The sequence below is a fragment of the Sander vitreus genome, chromosome 3 (genome assembly GCF_031162955.1).
Source record: "Sander vitreus isolate 19-12246 chromosome 3, sanVit1, whole genome shotgun sequence".
In the NCBI taxonomy this organism is placed as follows: Eukaryota; Metazoa; Chordata; class Actinopteri; order Perciformes; family Percidae; genus Sander; species Sander vitreus.
Window position 1 is genome coordinate 31,988,333 of NC_135857.1, and position 15,221 is coordinate 32,003,553.

The 15,221-nt window shown below is 38.8% G+C and overlaps 1 protein-coding gene across 1 annotated transcript in view; it reads left to right on the forward strand.

Moving 5' to 3' along the window:
* Positions 1–2,549: 2,549 nt before the first annotated feature.
* Positions 2,550–15,221, forward strand: part of ccdc9 (coiled-coil domain containing 9) — a 31,866-nt gene continuing 19,194 nt past the window's right edge. Inside the window, exons 1-10 of the mRNA XM_078247120.1 lie at positions 2,550–2,667; positions 4,200–4,272; positions 4,433–4,537; positions 6,399–6,548; positions 10,821–11,378; positions 11,460–11,519; positions 11,965–12,048; positions 12,444–12,608; positions 12,735–12,916; positions 13,855–13,916. Coding sequence (XP_078103246.1) covers positions 4,270–4,272; positions 4,433–4,537; positions 6,399–6,548; positions 10,821–11,378; positions 11,460–11,519; positions 11,965–12,048; positions 12,444–12,608; positions 12,735–12,916; positions 13,855–13,916 — 1,369 coding nt within the window. The 5' untranslated portion in view covers positions 2,550–2,667; positions 4,200–4,269. The remainder of the gene's footprint in view (positions 2,668–4,199; positions 4,273–4,432; positions 4,538–6,398; positions 6,549–10,820; positions 11,379–11,459; positions 11,520–11,964; positions 12,049–12,443; positions 12,609–12,734; positions 12,917–13,854; positions 13,917–15,221) is intronic.

Below are 15,221 nucleotides of genomic sequence, written 5' to 3' on the forward strand. Positions count from 1 at the left end.
ACCCAACTAGATGACATATATCTCAAAAGAGCCCAAGGTGCATTTGTAAGGTCAAGAGCTAAATGGATTGAGGAGGGAGAAAAAAACACTTCATATTTCTGCAACTTAGAAAAGAGAAGACAGGAAAAGAAGGCGATAACAAGCTTACCGATAGAGGGAATAGAATGTAACCAAACTATAGTGATAGAAAAAGAAGTTTTCACCTTTTACAGTAAGCTCTATACATCTGCATACTCCTGTACTGATTCCAATAGCTTCTTTGACAAAGTCATAAACTTCATACCAACCACTGATGATGTATTTAAAGGAATTTGTGAATCAGATTTAAGAATAGAAGAATTAGATGCTGTTAATTTGAAATTGTCAGTAAACAAATCCCCTGGCTCTGATGGACTCACTGCTAGCTTTTATAAGTTTTTTTGGAATGATATTAGAAATATGCTGTTCAAGGCACTACAAGAATGCATAGAGAAAAGACAATTGATGCCAACTATGAAACAAGGTTTGATCACTCTTATTCCAAAGTCTGGCAAGGACAAAAGAATACTAGATAATCTTAGACCAATGACATTACTCAACACAGACTATAAGCTGCTTTCTGGATGTATTGCAACTAGACTCAAATTAGGTTTGTCCCAGATAATAAATGAAACTCAGTCTGGGTTTCTTGGTGGAAGATCTATCCACAATAACATAAGACTGGTTTTAGATTTGATCGATTATAGTCATTTGTTTGAAAGTGGATTTATTTTATTTCTTGATTTTTACAAAGCCTTTGATTCGGTGGAGCACCCATTTATTCTAAAAGCTCTTGAATACTTTGGATTTGGTAGAAAATGTATAAATCTAATTGGCATGTTATACAGTGACATTAACAGTTGTGTCGCTTTGGAACATGGTACCTGTCCGAGATTTAAAGTTGAAAGAGGCATTAGACAAGGTTGCAATAGCTCCCCTTTATTATTTATCTTGGTTGCTGAACTTATGTCAGTTATGATTATAAATAATGGTACAGAAGGCATAAACAGTTTGGACAAACACATTGTTATAAGTCAATTTGCGGATGATTCTACGTTATTTTTGAAAAATGAAAGGCAGATCCCCAAAGTATTAGACTCTATTAATCAATTCTCTAAAGCAGCAGGATTGAAATGAAATATTGATAAATGCGAATTATTCGCTTTACACGATCAGCCGGCTCACGTAATCACGTAAATAAGGTCAGATACTTGGGTATAACTGTTACCAGAAATAAAGAATTAAGAGAGAAAGAAAATATTTGTGAAAGAGTAGAGCAATACAAAGCCATTCTTAATTCATGGTTACAGAGGGACATTACCATATTTGGAAGGGTCCTTCTATCTAAAATGGAAGGCCTCTCAAGCGTTATTTATCCCGCATTATCGTTGGAAGTTTCAGATAAAATGGCTCAACTTATCAACAAAACAAATTTTAACTTCATTTGGAAAAAATAAATGTCATTATATCAGGAAAGCGGATGTGATTAAGAGTGTTGAAGAGGGTGGACTAAATGCTAAATGATTTTTTGGTTATGAACGGTGCTCTTAAATTAAAATGGCTGAATTCATATACTTCAAACGAACGCTCTTTTTGGTTCACCATACCGGATGCAATTTTCAAGAAGTTGGGAGGTATTCATCTTTTATTGCGATGTGATGATGATTTATGTAAACTGCCAACGAAGTTATCAGATTTTCAAGTTCTCCTCTACTGGAATTTGATTTATAAACACAATTTTACTCCCCAGAATACACCCCAATGGAATAACAGATACATTTTATCCAATAGGAAGTCATTGTTTTTAGGCTCTTGGATGGAAAAAGGAATTTGGACTGTGTCCCAATTAATGGATGATTCTGGAGATTTTTTAAACCCTAAAGAATTATGTGAAACATTTAGTCTTCACTGTTCGTTTAGAGAATACACTAAAGTAATAATGATAATGATATTGAGACGGTCGAACATATTTTCTTTCAGTGTGAACCGATTAATTCGTTTAATGTCTTTTCAATGCTGGCTTCAATCTAAAGATATACTGCTACACCCATTAAACGAAATGTCAATTAAAGCTGGAATATTTTGAAAGGATACAAATCTAGAATTCTTGATAAATAATTTGATTGAACATTGTAAACATTTTATTCATAGGTGCAAATATTTAAAGGTCAAACCCCACATCAATGGTTGGAAGAATGAATTTAAGCTTTTTGCTACATCTTTACAATACATGACAGAAGGAAACGCCAAAAGACTCTTGTATTTGTTGGACTTACATTCCCTAATGGACTAAAAGACCCCTAGCATCTTATTTTATTTTTATTTTCTTTATTATGATTTGCTATATATATTGTCTCTACCTCAAAGCTGTAAACACGTTTTGGACAAATGTACACATTGTGCCTTGATTGTTTGTATGATTGTTGTATAATAAAAAAAATAAAAATAAAAAAAAAAACCAAAACGATAGACGCCTCCCATACAGTAGGTGGCGCTATGCACCGTTTTAGCGACCCACCATAACACTACAAGACGAAGAAGCAGCTAACAGGAAGCCGAATACAATAATGAGGACAGGCGCAGGAATTGGAAAAGAGTAACGAGTCTAAACATTGCTCTTTACTGTCGTTAAAACTCCTCTTGATACAGGTAATATTTACAAAGTGTCGCTTAAACGCCTCTAAATGTTTATTTCTCTATTTGTGTGTGTGTCGGTGGTGTTGGCGGGGTGGTGTGTTTTCACCGTGGCGGTTCGGCGCTTTGTATCGGAACAGACATGGCTCGGTGTGCTTACATTACTTCCCAGCAGAGTGAAAAACCCAAATAGATCAATATAACGGTTTTGTGGAAGTACAGTAAGGGTTTAATGTCCCGGACAAGTCTGTGTGTTGTGTATCATGGCTGCTTGTTCTCTGACTCAGGTAACTTAGATTCTGTCTGCGACTCTAATACGCTTACAGAAGGATTTATTTATTTGGGTTCTTGTGAGACACACACACACACACACACACACACACACACACACACACACACACACACACACACATACATACATACATACATACATACATACATACATACACACACACACACACACACACACACACACAGACACGCCTGATTGAAACCTTACCTAACTCTGTGATTAGCTGTAACCTTGTTTACTCACGTCACAAAGGTAATAGGGAGCCAATCCTGCTACACTATTTAATGATTAAAGTTCTGGTTAATCTGTGAATTGTTATCTTCATTGTTGTTTAGCAATACAGGGAAGTCACATTTCTCTTGCTGTGACCAACACATATTTGGCATTTTTATTAGGTAAATAATTAGGAATTATAGTTGGGGAAACATTTTCCAAATTGGGCCCAATCATCCACACCCTCCAGTGCTCAAGACACAAAATATCGCAGAAGTTAAATCTTGGCCTTAACAAATAAATACATACTCAATTAACATTTGTCATAAAAATAATAAAGCATGCACCGGAAACTTCGTAAAACATCTTCTGAATAAACAGGAGTTTTAATTTAAGTGTAAACCTTTTACATGCAGCAACACAGTGTTCAAAACTTAAACAGGAATTAAAATAGAAAGTATATAATGTTTATAGTATAAACATAGAATTGAGTGAGATAGATCGGCCCTCATTTGTCACTGAAATACCGGATCTATCTACTTGAGTCGGTATCTGATTAGTGCATTCTTATAAAGGTATAAAATTATATATATTTGGGGTATGTACAGATTAATACAAAATGAATAATTTGTAATGTAAAAAGGAATGTAGTAAAAAAAGTAAGTAATGGTATATAAATTGATAAAGGTATATCAAATGATCCAGAAACATGTTTAAACATTGTTTATTTCAAAAGTTGAACTACTGGATAAGATGTTTCCTATTTCACTGAATAGTTAATTCTCTGTGTAGGCTTCAAGTTTCCACAACACACATGATTGGCCTCCAAAGTAGTTTTAATGTCACCAAGTTAAACGCTAATATAAGGTGAGCTCAGATAAACCTTGCCCTTTCAGCAGATGAAAGTTAAAACAACAACTTTTGTGTCAAACTGCACAGTAAAGCTCAAATAATATCCAAGTGAAGGGACAATAGTGGAGGGTAGACTTTAAAAAATGCAAGTGTAACTGATGGACTAATCATTGACTGGTTTGCACTGCAGCATCCTCTTCATCCTCCTCACCACAGGAGGAACAAGCAGCCAGCCACCTGTGTATGAAGACAAGGCAGCTATGGTGAGTAAGAGAGAGAGATAAATTAAAAACTGTAAACACAACATTATTATCTATATTTTCCTAGTACTTCATTAAGGACAGATTGGCCTCCTCATCATTTCTTTGCTCTCCTAACCCTCCTCCTCCTCCTCCTCCTCCTCCTCCTCCTCCTCTGTGCCAGTCTTCAGTGGTGGATCTTAAGACCAAGGAGGAGAAGGATGCAGAGTTAGACAAACGAATTGAAGCTCTGAGAAAGAAGAATGAAGCCCTGGTCAAGAGGTATCAGGTACGGAGTACCTTTACTGTGCACAAACACACGCAAAATGTAACTTGTATCAATCATCGTGTAGGGCTGCTCGTTGTTGGAAAAATCATAATCACGATTATTTAACACGGTTACTCATTGACTTGTGGAAAGGTGTTGCATTTATTGAACTTAAAAAAAGAGTAAAACAGTTAAACAAATCAACAGTGAAGACACCTTGAACTGTAAAATGTCCCTTCATACTTTTCCTGTTTGAACTTTTTTCATTTAGAACACAAGACAAAATAAGAGTAAAACATATGCAAAAATAATGTTTTTTCCTGATTACTCTGTTTTTGTGATCTAAAAAGTTGTATTGTCAATCACTTTGCAGATCTCTTTAACTTTAACCACAAAACGTTTATGCTTTGTGGACTCTCCAGATTTGCTTTTAAATTGTAAATCAAATTACATTCAATTCAGGTAGCTTAAAAAATAATAACTTTTGTTCTTCAACCTGCAAAAGACTAGCTTTTGCGCTACACCATGTCATTTACCTGACATATGTTTGTGGTTTGAATGCAGCAGAGTGGTACGTCCACCATTTTACAAAATATAGTGTTGACCTCATTTAATGTGTCCCAATTCTATATTGCATAGGGCCTAAAACCAATAATCTCTCAATTTTTACAAATTAATACTTGATAGTCTAACAATGGCGTAGCAGTCAGTGCTGGGAGAAAATGTTTAAAGGGCAACTATTAAATAGCATTTTCAGGATAATACTTGTATTTTGTGTTTGTCCTAGTACATGTTTACATGCTTTAATGTTCAAAAACCACTTTATTTTTCTCAGATCAAGGCTTCTGAACCAAACACTACCCTTCTGGACATGTTTCAGCAGGAATGCGACCCGAATTTGGGGAGAATTTAACAAATTGGCAGCCAAGATGACAACGTTTACTGCCGTTAGCATGTAGCTACTACAGTTAACAGAGGACACTAATAGAGTATAGCAGCACTTTCTACAGTCAATAATCGCAGATAAAGGCTTTTTAACCAAATATTACATAACTGGAAATGTTTAGGAGTAATGTGACCTGGAATTGGGGAGAATTTCACAACACTGGCAGCCAAGATGACGTATTTTACTGCCGTTAGCATGTAGCCACATGCGACAATGTTAACACCACCACAGGAGCATAGTAAAAAAACGCTCCAGTCCTGCCTACTTGGAGCAGATGACCAATCATAGAAGGCCGGCTTAGAGTTGCGTAACACTTAGCCAAGAGTAGAAAACACTTTGGAAATAAGTTGGAAATCTGAACGTTTTAGCTCACTGTGGTTTCTCTAAAATACGTTTACCTCATTATTTGAAAATCCGACATTATAACATTGTAGTTATGACAGAAAATACGAAAAAGCATAATATTTCCCCTTTTAAATCGAACATTTAGTCAAATTGTGACCTTTAAACCAAAAGTCTAATCAAATCGTGGATTTCGAAAAAACGTGGCCTAATGTTGTTTTGTAATAATGTTTTGTCTTTTTTCCGGGGGGGGGGGTCATAGGGAAGGTTTTTGTGTCCTTTTTCTATGAGTTTTAATTAAAGTTCAACTCAATTGTTGGTTTTCGTTTTTAGAAGGATTTACAATTACTATCTGCTTATGATAGTAGAAGGGTTGTTTCTATCTCTCTATCTGCGTGTTGAATACAGCCTGAGCAGATAACCTCTATATTTCTATTTTATTCCTATCAATTTGCAAGGAAAATATTCCCGAAATTGTGCAACCCCAGTTTGAACACACTGCTTGAAGTACCTGTTCAGAATTAGTCCGGAGTTTAGATTTAGCGACACGGCTGTAGTCTCATCTCACTCATTCTGTCCCACGGATCTCAACAGGAAATAGAGGAAGACAAGAAGAAGGCAGAGCAGGAGGGCATCGCCGTGACAACACCTCGGAAACCCCGCCCCCATGAGCCAGAGACGGACAGGAGGAAGACCGAGAAGGAGAACTTCACTGTCACAGTCGACCTTTCGAAGCAGTCGGGGGTAAGACATGATGTAGATCTTTATTGAGTCATGCCACTTTTTCAGAGAGATGATTAATCATAATCTAACAGATGCACACATTCATTCCTTAAAACTGTGAAACAACACAGTGAATATAGGGCTGGGCGGTATATCGGCTTTTTAAATCATATCGATATATTTTCAAACGAGATATAGGTTGAGGCAATTCCGTTTATATCCATATAGTGACCCATTTCTTCTGTAAAGCCGTGCATGTGCGTCTCTCTCACACACTCTGCCTAACCCCGCTGCCACTCTTCCGCTGCGTCGGTCCGGCTCATTTACTCACAACGGGGTCCAACAATAGGGATTGCCCGATGCTCCGGAGCCAGTAAAAAGTTACGTTGGGCCAGTAAATACAATCAGCCAGTGGCCCAACCGGGCCAGTGCTTGAAAAAGTGAGAGAGCGGTGTGTGTCGGCTCTACTCTCTAAACTTTCCTCTGTTCTGTCTGTCGCGCGAACAAAGACACCAACAGGCTCGTTTACTTCAAAGATGAAATGGCGCTCAATCCTAAAACAACAATAACGTTCATTGCGTCTCAGAGTAAAATACGACTGGGTCGAGAATGATGACTTGAGTTCTAAGAGTAACCTTTGGGAAATAGCTCAATGTGTAGCCTACGGTGTGCAAGAGACAGTGGATGTGCTTAGAGGAGACAGCTGTTGCATGAGTCAGAGCAAAGGAGGAATTAACAGTAAAGTTGTCAAGTACACCTACAGTGTAGGTTTCACGGTTAAGCAGGAAAGGAAAACCTGTAATTGTACAGAGTCAGTTATTATTCTAGAAAACAACTGAAGGAACATTCTCAGAAAGAGGCCTATTTTTATTTATTGTAGGGTGTATATATATATATATATATATATATATAAATTATTTATATAAATTATTTATGTTTTGCAGCTGTATATTTTCAAACAGGGAAGAAACCCCTATCTTTGCATTTGATTTGATCGCAGTCTGTTGTAATAAAAGTGCTTGTGACATCTCATATGTGGCTTTGACTTACAACTGAACATTTAGCTCACTTCTTAGGAAATACCATGATATATATCGTGTTTCCTTCAGCCTAAAAATAGAGATATGATTTTTGGTCCATATGGCCCAGCCCAAAGTGAATATCCATTCTACGAGTGCTGTGATGCATCTTTCCATCGTCGGGTGTTGTTTTGCTGGCTGTAGAAAAGATAACCTCTTCATCTGGTTTGTGATGATCCTCCAGACAGAAGACGCAGCTGACAGATTATCATTACTCTGTTTATCTGTTTACCAACCACACGACTGCCGCTCTACCCATCATGCCCTGCGTCACATGAACAGCTTTTTCCCCTCCGCCACTAGCCTTATTAACAAGGCCCGGAAACCACCCTGACTCTCCACCTTCATGCCACTGTTCTCTCTCTGCTGTAATGCTCTTTGCTCTTTATTTTTTATTTATATCTTTATTCTTTATTTTTTAACTTAATACATACTGTGTAAATATACTTATACTTATATTGTTTAATATTCCATCTAAAGAATGTGTGACGTGCACCAACAACACCAAAACAAATTCCTTGTATGTGTTAAAAAAACGTTCTTGGCAATAAAACCTTTTCTGATTCTGTCAGTCCTCTGCACACTTCTTGTGCCCACTCTCGTGATACATATGAAGGCTGGCAGTTGTGTGTTAGATTTATATTAATTAATATACACGAGCATGTTAATGTGAAAAGGGCAGAGTTTTTAATTACATGCGACATCATCAGGATCATGCATAAAATACTTAATATGAAATTAGATGAAACTGCGAGAACCACGGGAGAATTCTGTTAAAGCAACAGTCAACAAGGGGAAATATTAACAAGATATTCACAGAATTAAAATACGAAGCTGTAGAAACACTGGACATGGTGTCTGAATTAGCCTGATGGGCTAAGGCTATACATGTGGGAATTATAGCCTGTGCCAGGAGGTTATGTTTTTTGGCACAGAATTACAGGTTTATGAGATGAGGGTTTTCATCTGTTTTCTGTTTAGTGTTGGTGAGCTCTGTGCAAAGATTTGATTTGGCAAACATTTCTGTCTTAAAATAGAGCTGAGATGATTTCACCTGTTACAGCAACATGCTGTTACAGCAGATTCTGATTCAAAATATTCAAGTACACAAACCAAGCTCTGTAATCTGTTTATCCAACTCTTTATGTTTGATAAGTATGCAATTACGTTCCGTTGCCATCTGTTATCATGTACCACATGGTATGTAAATGAATTGCAGTGTACCAGCAACACCATATGAACACATACAGATCATGGGGTGAGCTACATTGTTTGGCAGTTTTTGAAATGGAAAAAAGGAAAGTGACTGGAGTGCATTGACATTGGCTTCCCATTATGGCTGCACAATTAATCGAATATTAATCATGATCACTATTTTGGCATCCCACAATGAAATGAGCATGATCGCCTGCATTGTTGACGTTTTAAAATGCGAGCTTCACTCATAGATAACCCTGCTGCATATCAAATCAAGCGCTTCCTAAACTAACCCATGACAACACTGTGCTGCAACAGGTGTCTTTCGGTTTAATTAAAGGTATTCATTTTTTAGGATTCTGTTATTCTACAGTATTGGGGGGAAAAAAGTCTCAGAATCACAAAAATTGAAAACCAAATACCTACCCTTCGAACGAATATGCAAATAGTTGTATTTTGTGTCCAGCCCTACTTATTTTGATGGAAAGATTTGTACATAAGCAACAATGTAGCACAACACGGAAGTGCTCTGTTTATTTAAATGTGAAAGTTCAATACAAATATTTGTCCCTAAAATCAGTAAATTAAGTATTATTGATCAAAATCATCATGATTATTATTTTGGACTTAATTGTGCAGCCCTACCTCACATAAAGCGTACATGCACATTCTGAGAAATTATATAATGAAATTGAAATATTGTATGATAAATAATTATGATAGAACAATAAGCCTTGGGGCTAACCACTGAAAGATGAATATTCAAATCATCAGCCGGTTACCCCTCAGTCGACTGAGAATTTTATTTTTATTTTATTTTTTGAGCAGGTAGCGTACAGTGGCATAACGATACTAGGAGAGCGCTGAGAGGGAACCAGAACAGTTGTTTTAAACAATGAGCTAAAAACTTTAAAGCTCTGTAAAGCCGAGAGGAGCTGCAGATTCTGCAAAATGATCTGTCACTACGAGAGACACCTTTCACATTGTCACTTCATACATTATGATGAAAATAGGCTGCTGTAAATAACTAGAGCATAAAGATGAATGATGACCGTAGCGATCGAAACTCGTTGCAGGTTTCTAATTTGCTTCCTGCAGCAGGACAGTTGCTAATCAAGTCCAAGAGGGTTGGTGGTGTAACCGTGCCGTCGACTCCTGCTGAGGTCCAGATTGCCTTAAAATGACCGCTGATGACTGCAGACCCCCGGTGTTCAACCTGCAAAGGTTACAAGACAAAGACGTGCCTGCTGCACATGTGCACCAGTCTGAATGGATATTTATAACGCAAAAGGGGAAAATTCAGTTCATTAGTCTGTTAAACCTTTTCCAATGCTTGACAACAGTCTCCTGATCCCCGAGCTTAAAGAGCTCCTCAAAAAACTGATGAGCAATCGCTGCCTCTCGCTGTCTCGCTCTCTGAGTTCATAATGTTATGCTTTTGTACTTTTTATGTGGCACTAATTCTTCAGATTGATTATATTGTTTTCTGTTTAAATTAAAAGTACATGGCTAAATTCAGCACAGGAATACTTGTTTTACCTGCTAAATTCCCATTCCCAAAGACATTTACCACTTTATTACCAGCCAAATGATAACCAAAATAATTTCTAGACTAGAATATGATAGAGTAGTCATGTATACAGATGACTTACAGTGATTTACAATCTGTTTGGTTTATGAGACCCAAAACATTCTTTAATGCAAAGTAGTGAACAGGGGAACCAACCCATCAAACATAACAGCCTACAATGTAAATGTGCACTGTGATTTATTATTAGTGTGAATAGGAACATACATTTTTTTTTTTTTTATTGGTAGGATTTCAATTTTAAGTTTGAATGTATCCTAATCATCTTCTGACCATGCAAGGATTTCTTTCTATGACTCCTTAAAATCCTGGCCGTCATGTTGAGAGCGCCTGCTCCACATGCTGAATGAAATGATTAAAATATGGTACTCGGTCACTACGACATAAACCTTCTGTCCACATTGTAAGTACTGTGTGTGTTTCCTGCAGGACAAGAGAGTCGTGAGCGACTGGAAATCCGGAGCGCCTCGCGGCCGGAAGACATCAGAGGAGAGCGACAGCCACCGAGGAGGGCCAAATGATGGCCACCGAGGGCCCAGCGACGGCCACCGAGGAGGGCCAAATGACGGCCACCGAGGAGGGCCAAACGATGGTCACAGAGGAGGGCCAAATGACGGCCACCGAGGAGGGCCAAACGATGGTCACAGAGGAGGGCCAAATGACGGCCACCGTGAAAGGCCAAATCACGGCCCCCGAGGGCCCAGCGACGGCCAGCGAGGAGGGCCAAGCGATGGCCACCGAGGAGAGCCAAACAACGGTCACCGAGGGCCCAGCGACGGCCATAGCCCCTCAAGGAGGACAGGGTCGGGACGAATGAGTCGGGGAAGTCAGAGAGGAGGAGGAGGAGGAGGCCGCCAGGAAAGAAGAGAATGGGAACCCAGGACACCCAGAGATGGAGAACCTGGGGAGTCAGTAGCACATGGACGCAGAGGAGGAAGGAGAGGAAGAGGAGGAGGCGAAGGAAGAGGAGGAGGAGGAGGAGGAGGAGGAGGCGAAGGAAGAGGAGGAGAACGAAGAGGAGGAGGAGGAGGAGGAGGAGGAGGAGGTGGTGGTGGTGGAGGAGGAGGAGGAGGAGGAGGAGGAGGAGGAGGAGGAGGGACACCAGGTGGCATGGACAGGAAATCCCAGGTGAGTGTGGATTAATTACTTCACTAAGCTACTAAACTTTATTGATATGAAGTCACAGTAAAACTGCACAAATGCAGAATTAGAATTTTTATGCACATCTTCTGATACACCTGGTAGTGTAGAGAAAGTGGTGGATTATGATTAAGGCCTCGTTCAAACCAACGATAGTCCTGCATGAAAAAACCCATCTCTTATTCATTTTGATGTAGCCAGGCTTGCGATGCAGCGGAAGTGTCAACACAGGCGACTAGTGCAAAGAAAACGCAGGGAGTCTTGACTTTTACCAGAACGCAACTTTGTTTAAAACGTGAACTTTGTATTTCTGGTAATTGAGGAGACGACAGATAAAATATTTGTTGTGAATTTTCCTGACTTGTATTTGTAAAATAATGTATTGTGATCTGTCATTAATGATGCAGCTTGTGTTGTTGTTATTTTTGGACAGGAATGGGAGGAGAAAAGACGACAGAACATTGAGAAGATGAATGAAGAAATGGAGAAAATAGCAGAGTATGAGAGAGGACAGCGGGTATGAGAGTCCCTGTTTTTAAAAATGATTTCTATAGTGTTTTAGCACATTTTTTGCTGGTTTGGATCTCTTTCAAAACCATCCAGAGATTCCTGCCTAGCATCTGTCTCCTTAGAATTTCATTTGTCGGCCTGTTAATCGGCTTTAAAAATAAACTTTAAACTGTCATATACTGTATCCCTTTTTTTTAATTAAGTCGTCCCAGATTTAATATCTGCTGACCTTCTGTGGTGTTTTTTTTCATAATAAATTTACAAATTCTTAGTATTGATATTGTGTTTAGGGGAGAAACTAAGTAGGCTTTACTTTTTTTCATAGCAAGCTGTGTTCAAAATGAACATGGAGGAAGCTGTTTAATCATGACAGAGCTTCACATTTAGATTTCCTCTCCTTAGCCGGATGGAGACAAGCCGATCCGAAACTTCCTGGACGACCCGAGACGTTCAGGCCCAGCGCCAGACATAGACCGCAAGGAGGGCAGCAGGAGACATGTACGAAACTGGGGAGGACTGGACTTTGATAACGTGAAGACAGGAGCTGAACTGGAAAAAGAGTGGACTGTGAGTAGTGCTGTTCTTTAAAAAGGTCCTATGCCAGAAAAGCGTTTAACAGCCCAACCATTCTTATGCTTCCTCCTCTAGCATTGTTAATTTTTCTAACTTTGTGACCCCCTCCTGTCTCTGTAGAGTCGAAGGCCCGGACAGAAAGGCTCTATGGACATGACCATGTCAATGACCGGCCGGGAGAGAGCGGAGTACCTGCGCTGGAAGAAGGAGCGCGAGCAGATTGACGAGGAGAGACTAGCACGCCATCGTAACGCCACAGGCCAGTGGAGACGAGAGTGGGATGCACAGAAGACGGAGAACATGTGAGGAAGAAAACATTTCATCTTCAATTTGAATTTTGAGGAGGAGCGTCAAGCAGAAGCCTGAAACTCGTTGCAATGCAGAGCAACTGCTGTTTAATGATTTTTCGGTGTGCCTCCTGCCAATGAGTGCCTGGGTTTTTAAAAACTATATATTTTTTTTTTATCGAGAGCTGCAACTAACAGTTGATTTTATTATCAATTAATCTGAGAGCTGTTTTCTCGGTTAATTGATTAATCGTTTTGTCTATTTAATAAAAAAAAAAGGAAAGGCGTCTGCTATAATTTCCCGAAGCACAAGATGATTTATTCAAAATGCTGTTTTATTTGATCAATAGTCCAAAACCCCCAAATATTTAGTTTACAATCAGATGACAAAGAATAGCAGTGAATCATCACATTTGAAATATTTCTGCCTTGTCTCTGTAAAACGATTCATCGATTATCTTGATGACTGTTCTGACGATCGGAGGGGCCCATCAAACATTTGTGCTGATGATGATTCGGGCGAGTTTTACAGCTAAACGATTGATAGATTTTATGTGAAAACATTCCATGGTTTCAGCTTTACAAACATGAACATTTGTATCTTTTTGCATGTTAATAATTGTAATGTATTAGTTATAATGTTGAGGTTTGGACTGTCGGTTGGACAAAATAACATTGTGAAGATGTTGCTTTGGGTTATGGGTAATTGTGATGAACATTTCTCACTAATTTTTACAACCCAAACAACTGATTAATGGGGAAAACAATCAGCAGATTAATCCATAATGAAAATAATAATTTGTGTGGTATTAGTACTTTTACTTAAGTAGACAGTGTTTGTCGTCCTCTTTATTCCAGCTGACAGGCGTGTGTGTGTGTGTGTGTGTGTGTGTGTTTGTGTTTGTGTGTGTGTGTGTCTTTCTTTCTTTCTAACCCTGCGGCTATTTTCACAGGTTCAAGGAGGACCCATATGTGGCCTCAGAGGGCATCACACCCGAGCAAGGCAGCAGGAGAGGTAAGTCCGTCCACACACACACACACACACACATCCTGTTGCTGTGGTTACACAACAGCTGGCGACCTCCATCCCATGTCTCTGCTCGTCTGACACGATGTCGCTTCAACACGTCTTCACATAGACGCACATCGTAAAAACACATCACAGGACACAACACCCAGCTAATTAGGGACGTTATGTATATGAGAGGCGATTAAGCTCGTTATGTAAATGATCGCTGTATTTCCCCGGAGTCCAAATCAACCTTTTTAAGTTGCGGAGCTTTCAGAAGGACCCCAGCTTGCCTTTTATGGGTGCCAACTGAGTCTCTTTCATTGAAAACAACAAGTGGATAAACAGCCACGACCATTATAAACCAGACACAAATATACACTACCGGTCAACAGTTTGGGGTCACTTAGAAATTTCCATCCCACTCCATTACAGACAGAATACCAGCTGAGATCAGTTGCATTGTTTTTTTAATCAGGGCAGCAGTTTTCAGATGACATTATGTGCTTACATAATTGCAAAAGGGTTCTCGACTGTTGTAGAAAGAAGTGGCTGATCTTTAATGCAATATCTACATTTCCCATAATCGGCAACCATTCATCCAATGTTCCAAAGGCACATTCTGTTTACTAATCTGATATCATTTTAAAAGGCTAACTGAGAAAACATTGGAGTACCCTTTTGCAATTATGTAAGCACATAATGTAATCTGAAAACTGCTGCCCTGGTTAAAAAAAACAATGCAACTGATCTCAGCTGGTATTCTGTCTGGAATGGAGTGGAATGGAAATTTCCAAGTGACTCCAAACTTTTGACCGGTAGTGTGTATATATATCTATTAGAGCTTTCTCAGTTAGGAATCGGCTTGAATATACATATAAACAAACACAATCAGGTGTTTCATCAACACAATCACTCATGTAAACCAAAAATATTTTAATATTTAAAACAATGAAACGATCCAGTCGTCATTTGTTCGTTATCTCCTGCCCTCTCACACGAGACTAACCCTAACCCAGCATTAAATAATCATGATTAAAACAGAAAGCTCATATGAGCAGCTGGTAAAATAAACAAAGTGACGATATGCACTAATATTTTGGTTGAGGTACCTTTAAAAGTGTTTTAATTTTACTCTGAAACTGCTCTGTTAACTACTACTCTACTGCTCTTAAACTGTTTTAAACTGCTCTGCAGTTTATGGCTGTAAAACACAAGCAGTATTAGCATGAAGTTTGCGAAAACAGTCAGTGTTTTTACTTTGTAAATGACAATTACAAAGGTTTTTAGAACTAAGAAGTTTAATTTTAG